A 13,047-nucleotide genomic window follows, 5' to 3' on the forward strand; every position below is an offset into this window, starting at 1 on the left:
AGTCCAGGCTAGTCTGGATCCGGTGGCAGAGTCGATATATCTTTACCGGCTCAATGTGTTTATGAATCAAGTGAATGAAATGTGTTCAAAAATAAATCATTGTTGTGTTCGTACAATTTTCCTCTTCAAGCTATGCTTGGCTGGATTAGGTGGCTGAGTTTGCTGGCTGGCTGGCTGATTGCTCACCCCTTCTGCTGATGACTGGAGATGAGAGGAGAGGAGAGGGAGGAGTACTTAAAGGGGAAAACCACCCATTTTCAACATTTTACTATGTCATTAATATACCTTAGAGCTGTTGTGTGGAAATAATAAAAAAGTCCCCCCCATTCTGTGTTTCCCAGAACTGTAATTATGAAAAAAATCATTAACATGGTGAAACACATCTTGATGACATCATCAAGATGTGTTTCACCATGTTAATGATTTTTTTCAGACCTCTAGTTCTAGGAAACACAGAATGGGGGAACTTTTTTATTATTTCCACACAACAGCTCTAAGGTATATTAATGACATAGTAAAATGTTGAAAATGAGTGGAATGCCCCTTTAATGGAAATAAAACAAACCTTACACACATGCCGTTTTCACATGGATTGAAGCTAAATATAATCTGTCGATTGAATTGTCTTTCCTATATGATGTGTGAAACAGTGAAATTGGGTGGGCCAATCAGGGAAGCCGATGCTTACAATGCCCCGAACACACAATGTGTGCGTTCTCCCCTTAGAGTATACTGTATATTAATAGAGACGGCACCCGGAGGAAACCCTGAGGCAAAATGGACATAGTGGCCGAATTTGGTATTGCAGCTCGAGCCAGTGCTGGTCTGTTGACTATCATTGCGCACGTTCACATTATGGGGCAATGACACGTGAACGCTGTTTCATACGTGACCGCGTGCAATGATACTCAACGGCCAGCGCGTTCACGATTTGGCCCAATCCATCCTAGAATGCACTCTGTTCCTACCCGGAAGGAGTTGTGAAATCGCCTCATGCGCTTTTGAGCAACTTAATGCAAATGGATGGAAGGAGAAATCCAGTGCAGTCTCTATTAAAGATAGAGTGCCACGATTTCTTCCACCCTAAAACATGATCATCAGGTATTATTATAACTAGAATTTCGCCGCCCTTCGGGCGGCTCATCCTAGAGTTACGTAGCAACGCAATATGGGGAGACTTTACTCGGTAAAGTGGTGACGATTTTGACGTAGGCTGGTGGTCTTGCGCAATTATGTGTTATTTCATAAAAATGGGTATTGTACTGTAAATGACAGTTGCATGGCTGCAAAGTAGTGGTTGATGTCTGGACAGGCATGCTGTTGGTGTTGTGCATGGTGAGATGTGTGCAAACGGTGTGGTTTGGTAGGAGAAGGCGGACAAAGGATGGGGTGTTGCGCTGTCTATTAGGGTGGCAGGATATAAGGAGGAAGAACTTTTTCCAAAAAGTGTACAGTATTTGTTAAAATCATGCTTTTATGTGGACACGCCCACCAGTTCATTAAGTATGCCTGGTTTGCCTGGTGGGTGGTGATGGGTGGTGATCCATCTGAACTGAAGCCGCACCCACAGCTGTAGTTGTATGATAAAGGGGGAGGGGTTAGGGGAGGGGCTGATAGTGTGATGTCACTATTTTACTGTTTATTTCATTGGCCCGTTTGACTGTCAAGAGTTCAGCCTCCAGGAAGAAACCCTAAATACAAAGTTAATACACCATTGCACATAAAAACGACTCCAGGGTGTCTAATAAAGTACTGTCACCTCATAGACGCATGAAAAACTGGAAAAATACAAAAATTGTGGCACTCCATCTTTAATATATATACTCTAAGGTTCTCCCTCTGACCAGACAGACAAATAGATATTCATATATTATTATTTTATTTACATTATTATTAAAAAAAATTGTGGGGGGGGGGGGGGGGGGGGTTGGTTCTCTGAAAGCGTCAGTTCTGAGACCATTTTGTCAGATGTTTCCGAGTTACGCCAGTGACACACACACACACGTGCATGCGCAAGGTGAATTAATGAAAGGATTAATGCATGTTTAACATGTTAATGTGAACATAATCACGCCTCAGTGCCCTAGCTACCTAGTTTAGCACGGTAGCTCAGCTTAGCTTTCGGCAGAAAGCGATTTTGTTCACCTGAGGAAAAATCTTCTCTATGAGGGTTTTCTCGGCAATATCGGTAGAGGGCGCAGTGGAGTAACTAAAAGTATTTATTTTTCCCCAATGGAAAAACAATCGCTTTCTGGCCAACAAGTCAATTTTATTCGTGTGCTGGGGGGCTCAGAGTGCGGCCAGGAAAGTAGGCTTTCTAATTACACAAGCCACCTTTGTATTGGTGAGTAGGTAAAACGTTTAATGAAGGCATTAGAGTATGGACCAGAGTTAGGGGTTGCAGCTCTCATTGTGTCCAGGCAGACGCATTTTGGGGGCGGGCTGTATTTGGATCTTTTGGATGTGGGAATCCAGGCCACATTGTAGGAGTGATGGACCAGGTGATCAGGGAAGTGGCGGGGCCGATCCTTCTTCATCTGATGCCCCATTTTGGATACCCGATGACACAAAGACATACAGACAGTCTGCAGAGACTGCAGCAGTCTTACCTGTTCCTACCAGTCATGGATGTCATTTGGAGTCATTGTTAACCAGGGTGTCTGCAGAGATTGCAGCAGTCTTACCTGTTTATACCAGTCATGGATGGCATCCGTAGTCATTTGCTGCACACTTCCATTGCCTTTCCCTGCTCTGTCCGGTAGAGCTCTCTGCAGCCCGCAGGGCGTTTGAAGGTGATGCACAGCACCTTGAGGACAGGATGAGAATCGTCATTATCGTGATAAAAACACAATAATTGTATCGTGGAATTGTAATTTATCGTGAAATTGTCCTCAGTCATACACTAGAAACTACATTAGCTTTTGTTGAGCTGCAAAATGCAGTACCACTTAGAGCATTTGTCACTCTACACAAATTGATTGGCCAAAAATAGCAAATAACAAAGCTTTGTGAGCTTGTAGATCGGCTATTTTTATGGATGTTGGGGTTTCAAGTGGTTAACAACAAAAGTGGCATTTTAAGCTTTAAGCATAATTTAGATTATTATGATAATACCGTTATCGCAATAATGTTTGCCACAATAACCGTGATGTGTACTATTCATATCGTCCCTAACCATGAGGTCTTTAAGATCTGGTGTTTCCCCGGGTGGGATCTCCTCCACTCCAGCTACGACAGGCACGAACTCCACACGGTAGTTGGTGCCAGGCCAGACACGAGGCTTGAATTTCATAAAAACGGAATCTGCTGTCTGTTGGTATTTGTCCTGCTGATGGAAGTTGATCTTGTTCCCCAGCACCTGGCTGCTGTCATCCACCCCAATCATCAGCGTCCCGCCCTCGTTGTTCAGGAAGGCAGTGGCGTACTTACGCAAGTTGTCCACAAACGTTCCTTTATACTCTCCTTTACAGACAGAGGAAAAAAGATTGTACTGCATTTTATATTCAATGTAAAGCACTTTGTGACTTTGTTCTGAAAAGCGCTTCATAAATAATAATTATTATAACCACCAGTATGGATTTAGAGAGAATAGGTCCACCTCGATGGCTGTGACGGAACTGGTGGAAGAAATCTCAACAGCAATAGAGGAGAGAAAGTATACGGTAGGAGTGTTTGAGCTTTGGATACATCCCAGTTTATTAAATAAACTGGAGATATGATACATCCCAGTTTATTAAATAAACTGGAGATATGATACATCCAGTTTATTAAATAAACTGGAGATATGATACATCAGTTTATTAAATAAACTGGAGATATGATACATCAGTTTATTAAATAAACTGGAGATATGATACATCCAGTCTATTAAATAAGATGGAGATATGATACATCCCAGTTTATTAAATAAGATGGAGAGATATCATATGGTGCAAGAGTTACCTTGCCGACCGAAACAATTAAATAACATCGACTAGGCTAATAAGGTAACATATGGAGTCCCACAAGGTTCCGTACTTGGTCAAAAGCTATTCATTTAATACATGAATAATATTTGCAAAGTGTCTACCCTGTTAAAATATAATATGTCCTTTTTGCGGACAATACCAACCTGTATTGATCTTGAGAGACTTTGGAGGATCTCCTGAATGCGGTGGAGAAGGTTTGATAAAAAATAAACTATCACTGAATTTAAGTAAAACTAAGTTAATATTTTGCCAAAAGTTTTAATGAATGATGTTATATATAAAGAGTGTATCCTTACCAAGTCCTCGTTTGAACTCCATGGTGGAAGTTTTGCTGCCCAGACGTTCTTTGTAGAAGAATGTTTTAACATACTTTGTATCTTCTAGTGATCTGCTGACATGTCTAGTTCTAGTTCTAGGTCCCACAGCTGTGTTGGGCGGCACGGGAACACTTACTGCCTAAAGACAACACAACAAGGACACTTGTTTGATTCAATTCAATTCAAAGGGCTTTATTGGAATGAGAAAACATACATTGCCAAAGTAAAAAGTACAAGTTGTTTTAAGTGAATCATTAATAGGCGTCATTAGCACAGTGCTTTTCTGAATATGCGTGCAGAGTTCCTACACAATTTCCATTTCAAAATTCCGCACTTCTTTGCGGACTAGAATTGTTTGTATAGTTTTAGTACATAATTGACATTTGATGTTTATTGAACCATGAACCTTGCTTTCACTCTGTCCTGCTCTCTCTCCCTCTCTCTCACACACACACACACACACACACACACACACACACACACACACACACACACACACACACACACACACACACACACACACACTGTGTACTGGATAGTATCCGACATCCAGTTATCTCTCTTGCGCACCCATTCATTTTCTTTTTGGAGCTTATATGTGCGTTCCAGCATTAACTCATACAGAATACCGTCACTAGTAGTATCCCCTCTGAAAGGAATCCCCTTGCGCCCGAGAAAGCTAATGGATCTAAACAACAGCTCCAGTACGTTCCTTGCTCGACTGTTGTGGTAGTCTATATAAATAAAAGAGTTGATATTTACCATGTTACGTTGAACCCCGGCCATTTTGTATCTAGGTATGACACTTGCTTGTGGCGGTGTTGACTGCTGACACGGTACCGGAGTCTCACCAAGTATCAAGTAGGCCTACGGAATGTGACGTGACGTGATGACCACTTAGGCCTATTGTATATCTGCATGATCAAGGCTATTAAACATTGTTTTTGTTTGAGGTGGTTTATTATTATTTGAGTGGTTACATAGGCCATGTCATAATGTGACATGTCATAATGTGACTTTCTGATAGCATGGCATTGATTGGTGTGCGCCCTACTACTCAACTTTTCCACAGACTTCGAGTGAGCTTCTGACTTCTCATGCTCCTTTTTTTTCCTCCTGATTTGCGCCAATTAGTAAAACCACCTTTAACAAACGTGTTGTCGAGTGTTGTCGAGCCTAACAGTATCTTCACTGATCAGTTTTTTCTCCACTGCAGAAATGCAAGAAAAGCACATGACACAGTCCCTGTCCTTCACGTAGTGTAACCATGGCCATTTTCCAAACCATGTAGGCTGGAATGATCTGTGAAATGTTTCCTTTCCAAAACGTCTCCCTGGGAAGTTGAAGTCCTTGGGCTGGAATGGTTGATCAAGTTGTAGTGGAACGCTAGTCGCCTGGCTGCTGGTCGCCTCACAGCTAGAAGGTCCTGGGTTCGACCGAAACCCGACGGGTCGGGCTAGGGTCGGGCTCATTACCATAATTGCTGGTCGGGCTTCGGTTTGGGCCGGCCATGCTGTTGATATATAGAAAATAAAGTGTAAATATGAATAAAAACGATCCTAGTCTCTCTGTGTTTCCTGGTTAACCAGGACGCATGGTGCACTTTAGAGTAGAAGGTGGTGCAGCGTGACAACGCACTGTCTGCAAGCAGAAGCACCGCTGCAAGCAGCAGCAGCAGCGAACGTAGCCCCATGTGAACCTCAGTCCCTACGCTAATTCTGTAGGTCAGGAGCTACAGAATGAGCGTAGGGACTGAGGTTACATATGGGGCGCAGCTGGAAGAACCACTGAAGAGAGGCGTAGCCTACGGCGTTAGCCTAGGTTGAACTCACCCACTGCGGATGTTATCCTCCTCCTCCATGACAACATGTAAACCGCGATGGTTGGATTAATATAAATAGTTTGATTCATTAGCTGTTGAACAGTGAAGAGTTGAGTATGAGTAAATAACTCGATCCTGCCCATGGACCATGGCAAATGAGGCTACCAATAATCGCCTCCCGCTGGCGCGGATTATTTGATTGAATAGCACTTTATTAAGAGTGCAATTTTGCACGAACACGCTGTGTGGATTAAATATTGCCAATGCAGAATCGCCGATGTCAAATCAATCATCAATGCTGGTAAGACTGCATGTGTGTGTGTGTGTGTGTGTGTGTTGTGAGCGTGTGCGGTGCGACGTGTTATACTGGGTGCGTTCGGAAATGCGCACCGGGAGCGCACTCGCCTATTAGTTTGCATTGCACAGTGCGCACAGTGCACTATTTCCGAACGCGCCCACTATCATAGTAGTAGGCTATAGATATTAATGGTCCATGGTAATTTACAAGACACAGTGTGATGATGTCCAAATGTAACATTCAGGCAAGGCAAGCTGTAGCCTACATTATAACAATAACATGCTTGCTGTCAGTGCCTTCCTCAAAGAAAAATGAAGGGGGGGTGGGGCGTCGGTTTCGGGCCCGGGTCGGACGCATATATGAATAATTAAGGTCGGGCTCGTTTCGGTTCGGACACAAAGCTGTCGGTGTCGGGCCCGGGTCGGGCTGTATAAAGTCAGCCCGATCCCAGCTCTATTGGACACTTGATCAGGCATGAAGGAAGCATGAGTTCAAGTCCGTTGCTCTCCCCATGTCCTCCATATATGGGGACTAGGTTGGCGGAGGGTGTGTAGAGCCCAGGATCACATTAGATAATTGACACAGGGGTGAAAAATGGGTTACAAAATCGTGGGATAAAACTTAAAATAAACCCCTTATCCCTAAACTTCTTTGCCTTTTTAATATATTGAAATACATTTGAATAGTTGAAATAGCCAATCTATAGGCTCACAGCGTGTTCATGTAGATCGGCTAGTTGAACAATTTGAATATCTCTCTGAATATATCTGTCTTTCAAAATAGTAAACAGTCAGTCTGATGTCAATAATATTGCGTTGCTAAACTCTACAAAACTCATAACTATGTTTCATTTAGGTGTTTCTGCTAATGGTGCACGATATACTCAAGTAAATATCAAACGAAGAGAAAAAAATCACACTTGTGTACTGTGAACTGAGTGGTGCGAGGTCTTATATAGCCTGATCAGCTGTGGTCTGACGTAATGTCCATAGCAACCATAGTAACCATGCTCATATTTTTGGTACGAACACGGGTACACGGGTACAAAGCCAGTTGTTGGAGTGGTTTGCACCACTCAAAAAGTTATATCACCTCATACCTTTCAGCAACACAATGAACACAAAGTACAATCACTTAATCACTCACAGGTCTAGACTTCATCCATTCTCAGAGTCTCAGAGAATGGAGTTCTGATAGTTCTCAAAACATGACAGACATGACAATACAAAACTGACATTATATACAAGCCTAATTCATACTTTAAGTAAACAACTTTGTCATAATGACAAAGTATAAATTAGCCTTTAGTGGCTTGGTGCAGACTTGTCCCCATCTTGGTTTGGGAAACAGACATGTAAGGGATAATTTCTGGCTAGGTGGTCATTGTCGGGAGATAATTCACCGTTTAACCACCGAGGCGAAGCCGTACTGATACAGTTGATACAGTACTGTATTCAACTGTATTCATTCTAGGGCTAAGCTTTTTCCTGCAGGAAACACTGCTGACTCTCAGAGTTTATTACCTTTGGTTTTACTATACATTGGGGGTCCCAGAGATATAAATGCCATTAAATGAGGGTCTGTGGACTAATGCATGTCAAACTGGGGGTCCTTGAAATTAAACAGGTTGAATCACTGCTATAGAGCTGTAAACATCTTCTCGACTTCTCTTATGGGGGTCCCTGGCATATATTTTCAAATGGGGCTCCGCGGGCAAATTAGTGTCAATTTGGGGGTCCTTGACATGAAAAAGTTTGGAAACCACTGGTATAAACAACACTAGTTATTTCAGCTGCTGTTACCTTCTAATTATCTGTGTTGGAATCTTGTTTTGGTCCCATACATCCATTCCACACAGCACACAGTGCAGCCTCCTGCAGCACGTGGTTTGTGAGTCTTGCACTGCAGGCTTCACTTACGGATAAATACCGGTACTTTCCCAGTCCGTGTTGTTGTAACGGCATTCCCTTTTCTTTGCTGTGGTCTTAGTTTCTCCTCCATGTTTCTTTCGTCACAATTTTCGCTAACTTCGAAGACGCTAACTTGTCCTGTGTTTCATCATGTGTTGGTTTGTTTTGGTGGGCGTTCACTAAATTAGCGTGCCCAGCTGTTCGATTGACAGACAAACGAGCCAATCCTATTCCTACCTACGGTATTAGGCGTGTGTCACACACACACGCGCGCGCGCGCGCACACACACACACACACACAGACCTGAGTTTAATCGAGGAGGCGGGCTGCTAAACTGGAGGCCACCCAATCAGATCGCAGCCTACGTGAGTCTGAACATGCATGGATAATTGATTTTTTTCATAATGAGGAGTGAGGACACTGAGGAGTGTACGATTAGTAAAAGTAAAATCCTGAGTGGTTCAATGGACAAGTGGCCAGATGTATTGCCTACAGAAAATAGGGTTGGAGTGGCACAGCACACATCCTTGTGGTGTACCTACCTGTGCCCTACAAAGTGCCCTCAATCTGTCAGGAATCCCAGAAGCATCTGCAGCTTGAGGGGACAGTTGTGTACACAGGTCCAGAATGACGGTGTTGTGTCAGCAGGGAGGACAAATAGGATCATAGAATAGAAGTGAAGAGTGCTAAGAGAAAAGTCAATATTACATAAATAATTTATTGGTTAGTTTGCTCGGAATGCAATTCGGATTGGGGGTTAATTAGGCCTATATCTATGTGATTACAGAAATGATTGATTTACAAGTCAAATTTTACTGTGCTGTGCATTCCACAACCTTTGAGAGAGAGAGCGAGAGAGAGAGAGAGAGAGAGAGAGAGAGAGAGAAAACCCATCCCATCCTCTATGTATAACCATGATGTGAACCTGCAGATATGGTTTCAAATAATATGATAGTTTTAGGATGCCACCACTAGGTGGCAGCTAAAGGCCACATTCAAAGCCAGATTCTACTTTCTTTTCAATAACATTCTTGTTTTAATCTTTCAAGATATTTAATTATGTTAATTTGTTTTCTTAGTCTTCTTATTTTTGTCATCCTAATTATTTTTATTTGACCAATAGGTCTACATGTATCTGTCATACTGTCTCTCTGAACATACTCTTGTCGCAAGAACTTGTTCAGCATAATTATTCATATTATTCTATTGGCTGCAACAGGTGCCTATTTATTTACCACTCTGTGCTGAGTTGAGTAGATAAAGAGTATCATCAAAGGTCCTAGTCAGCAGCAATGGACTGTTCTGTTCATTCTACCATCTGGCAAAGGTACACGAGCATCAGTATCACGGCCAAGCCATATGACTAGACTACTGGGAAAAAAAATCTCTTATCATCGTACATCATCATGACGTAACATGTCGATTTGCTCAGACACACGTAAATTCTCCATTCATTGTCAATGGGAATTTAACAAAAATACTGTTTTGCTCAGACACAATTATAACATAAAACCTCAATTCATTGTCAATGGGAAATGAATCTTTGTGTAGAAATTTGGTCTAAAGGCCTAGTTTTCTTTTATTGGCCAAAAATATTGTCTATATACATACATTCATGAATCCACTTGCTGACCGGCTGTCGGTATTGAGTACATTTTGTATAGGAGTTTATATGTGACCGTACCATTGACATCCTATATAAGGCAAAAATGACAAACTTTCCTTATGCCGTAGCATGTGACATGTCAAACTAGGGGGTTTTCATGATTCTGAATCCATTCCAAGCATTAGTTTTGCACAAAAAAACACTCTTGGGCTAAAAACGGCCATTGCAATCATCACAAATGTGATGAGGTCAGCACATTTTGGATGGAGCTGACCTGTTCCATATGTTGACATTCCATATATGGCCAGACCACATCTAACCTTGTGCACTCAAGACACTGCCCCCGCTGCCACCCGTAGATCTCCATATATGGAGCTGACCTGTTCTGACATTCCATATGTTGATCTGACCTCATCAAACCCTGTACACTCAAGACACTGCCCCCGCTGCCACCCTTAGATCTCCATATATGGAGCTGACCTGTTCTGGTCAGCTCCATGCCCTCAGGGCGTCTTACTGGTGTGTGTGTGTGTGTGTGTGTGTGTGTGTGTGTGTGTGTGTGTGTGTGTGTGTGTGTGTGTGTGTGTGTGTGTGTGTGTGTGTGTGCCTGCCTGCCTGCCTGCCTGCCTGCAGCCTGCCTGCCTGCCTGCGTGCGTGCGTGCGTGCGCGCGTGCGTGTGTGCGTGCATGCATGTGTGCGTAAGAGCGTGCATACGCGTTTGTGTGCGTGCACGAGATTCTCTGAGGCTATATGTGTTCCGGGGGAGTTGTGTGATGTGGTGAATCAGACTATTTGTAGTGTTAAGTCTCTAGAGCACCAACTTTTTAGCTCAAGATCCCAAACAGAAATGTGATGAGTCTCCCCGGGACTCAAATAGTCCGTGAGCCAGGGGGGTTGGTCTGTACCATCTGGCCGAATAAGGCTCATAGTGATTTTTGTGAAGGTATACATGTCTAGAGTTAGAAAATATGTGATAGCATTGCACCCGTGGTAGCTTTATGAGTGCTATCATGCATTTTATTTTATAACACTAGGCGAAAATTGCATGGATTAATATGAAAAAAAATAGTAATACACCCCCCAAAAATGATAGAAAAGGTTTTTCCAATTGGTTCTGGTACCTCTAGGCATGCTTAAGAATATACTGAAAATATAGGAAAATATATGTTCTGGAAAGGCGTCATTTTCAAGATGGCGTCCAATATGGCTGCCAGGAGCTTAAAATGGCTATAACTAATACTAATTCATCATTATTTGGGGGTTTAGGACTAAAGGAATGTGGGTGAATCAGTGAAAGTGATCAGTTAATTATAGGGATGTGCCGATGAGACATTTTGGCCGATATCGATATCCGATATAATTAATTGCTGTTATGGCCGATAACCAATATTACCAATGTCGATCTCATTCTGTATTGAAATATTATAATTTTGTCTATTCTGAAAAATACATGTAACAGGGTGTCTGCACTACAGGCTTAGGCAAGTCACATCTAACTTAAATACCTTTATAATATTGTGAGCTTGTAGATCTGTTCAAACTGTTACTTTGGGCTTGTTTATCTGTAAAGACAGACCGATTAATTAATTTCATTTCATTTTTTGTTAAAATATAAATGAGAAAAGACAAAGGAAATAAACGTCCAAAAATAATAATAATAATGATCTTTCATAATCCTTAACTTATGTTTATGTTCGAAAGTCGGGCAGATACTGGCACTGAGGAGGATATTGGAAGGGGTATGGGAGCGCAACCTGTCAGCGGTGATCACATTCATTGACTTCCAAAAGGCTTTCGACACCATCCACCGGGGGAAACTCAGGAGTATTCTACGTGCCTACGGAGTTCCAGAAAAGTTGGTCCAGATGATAGAGTCAAGCTACAGCCAGACTCGAGCCAAGGTCCAAGTTCGGCCTCAAGCTCAATACCAAGAAAACAAAGGTAATGACAGTCAACACAGACAAAACCATTGCCACTGCAGACGGGACGGTGCTCGAGCGAGTCGAGGACTTCAAGTACCTCGGGGCCTGGACTGCCTCAACTGAAAAGGATCTGAAGGTTCGGAGAGCACTTGCCTGGAAAGCCTTGCACGGGATGAGGAGAGTGTGGAAATCAGACATGGGAGAAGACCTTAAGAGGCGGCTTTTCATAGATACTGTCGAGACATGGACCCTCACAGTACAACAGGAAAAATCCCTGGATGGAGTCTACACAAGAATGCTACGAATGGCACTAGGTGTCACATCAGAAATGTGGACCTCTATGGGGACCTACCACGGGTCACGGACAAAGTCAGAGAGAGAAGGATGAGGCTGGCAGGGCACTGCGTCAGGTACCCAGAACTTGAGGCAAGTAAATTGACTATGGGAGCCAAACCCAGGGCAAAGCCAGGGGGGGGAAAGAAGCGTACCACCTATGTAGACGTGCTGCGGCGCGACAGCTTGGCTAACAACACTGCAGAGCTGAATAACCTGATGTTGGATAGGACATTGTGGAGGGCAGCGATCCAGGAATCCCGAGTTGGTGTTGGCTAGACCTCACTCTCGCAGTTACTATGTTCGAAAAAGGAGGAGGGAAAAGTTTATTGAAAAACGTAATCGGTCTGATTAATCAAACCGATGCCGATTAATCTAAAAACAACTCAAATCGTCCGATACCGATGTGTTTGCCGATTAATCTCCCATCACTAGTTAATTATGTATTGCCAAATCCAAAATGGTGTCCATACCACACCCAAAGTGATGTTCTATTGTACTGCATTATGTAAAAACAATACAATTACAAAATGAACAGAATAACTGTCACATAAAATCAATTTCTTATAAGTAGGTCAATCTTATGTGCTAAAGGTCAGGTCAATGTCTGTCTCATAAGCAGGTGTGTCCAAGCATGCAGCAGATACAGTATGGTCACTGGTTGACATGCACAGTATTCACCTTACCATTGATATGCAGCTGTTTGTTGTTGTAACCTACAGCAGGGGTATTCAACTAGATTGAACTGTAGAATGATGGTGTGTGGGGGCTGCACAGCGTGCACGCTTTACTGAAAATGTGGGGGTTCTCAAAATGCATTTGTGCTCAAACACAAAGATGTATACATTTGTGCACAGTAATGAGCAGGAT

The 13,047-nt window shown here is 42.7% G+C and overlaps 1 protein-coding gene across 1 annotated transcript; it reads right to left on the reverse strand.

Moving 5' to 3' along the window:
• Nucleotides 1–2,710: 2,710 nt before the first annotated feature.
• Nucleotides 2,711–4,420, reverse strand: LOC306933603 (schlafen-like protein 1). The gene is made up of 4 exons (XM_079515901.1): nucleotides 4,265–4,420; nucleotides 4,112–4,144; nucleotides 3,176–3,462; nucleotides 2,711–2,806 (listed from the first exon to the last, which is right to left on the reverse strand). The coding sequence occupies exons 1-4, from the start codon at nucleotides 4,284–4,286 to the stop codon at nucleotides 2,717–2,719; spliced, it is 432 nt and encodes a 143-aa protein (XP_079372027.1). The 5' UTR covers nucleotides 4,287–4,420; the 3' UTR covers nucleotides 2,711–2,716.
• Nucleotides 4,421–13,047: the final 8,627 nt, after the last annotated feature.

The sequence above is a fragment of the Electrona antarctica genome, assembly GCF_951216825.1.
Source record: "Electrona antarctica genome assembly, chromosome: 12".
Lineage (NCBI taxonomy): Eukaryota > Metazoa > Chordata > Actinopteri > Myctophiformes > Myctophidae > Electrona > Electrona antarctica.

Bases quoted from the DNA above. Each gene is read 5' to 3' on its own strand.
- LOC306933603 (XM_079515901.1), bottom strand. From the start codon at position 4,286: ATGGAGTTCAAACGAGGACTTG. The intron at 4,145-4,264 runs GTAAGGATACAC...CACCGCATTCAG, and splicing joins GGAGTTCAAACGAGGACTTG to GAGATCCTCCAAAGTCTCTC. The intron at 2,807-3,175 runs GTTAGGGACGAT...CCTGTCCTCAAG, and splicing joins CAGATCTTAAAGACCTCATG to GTGCTGTGCATCACCTTCAA.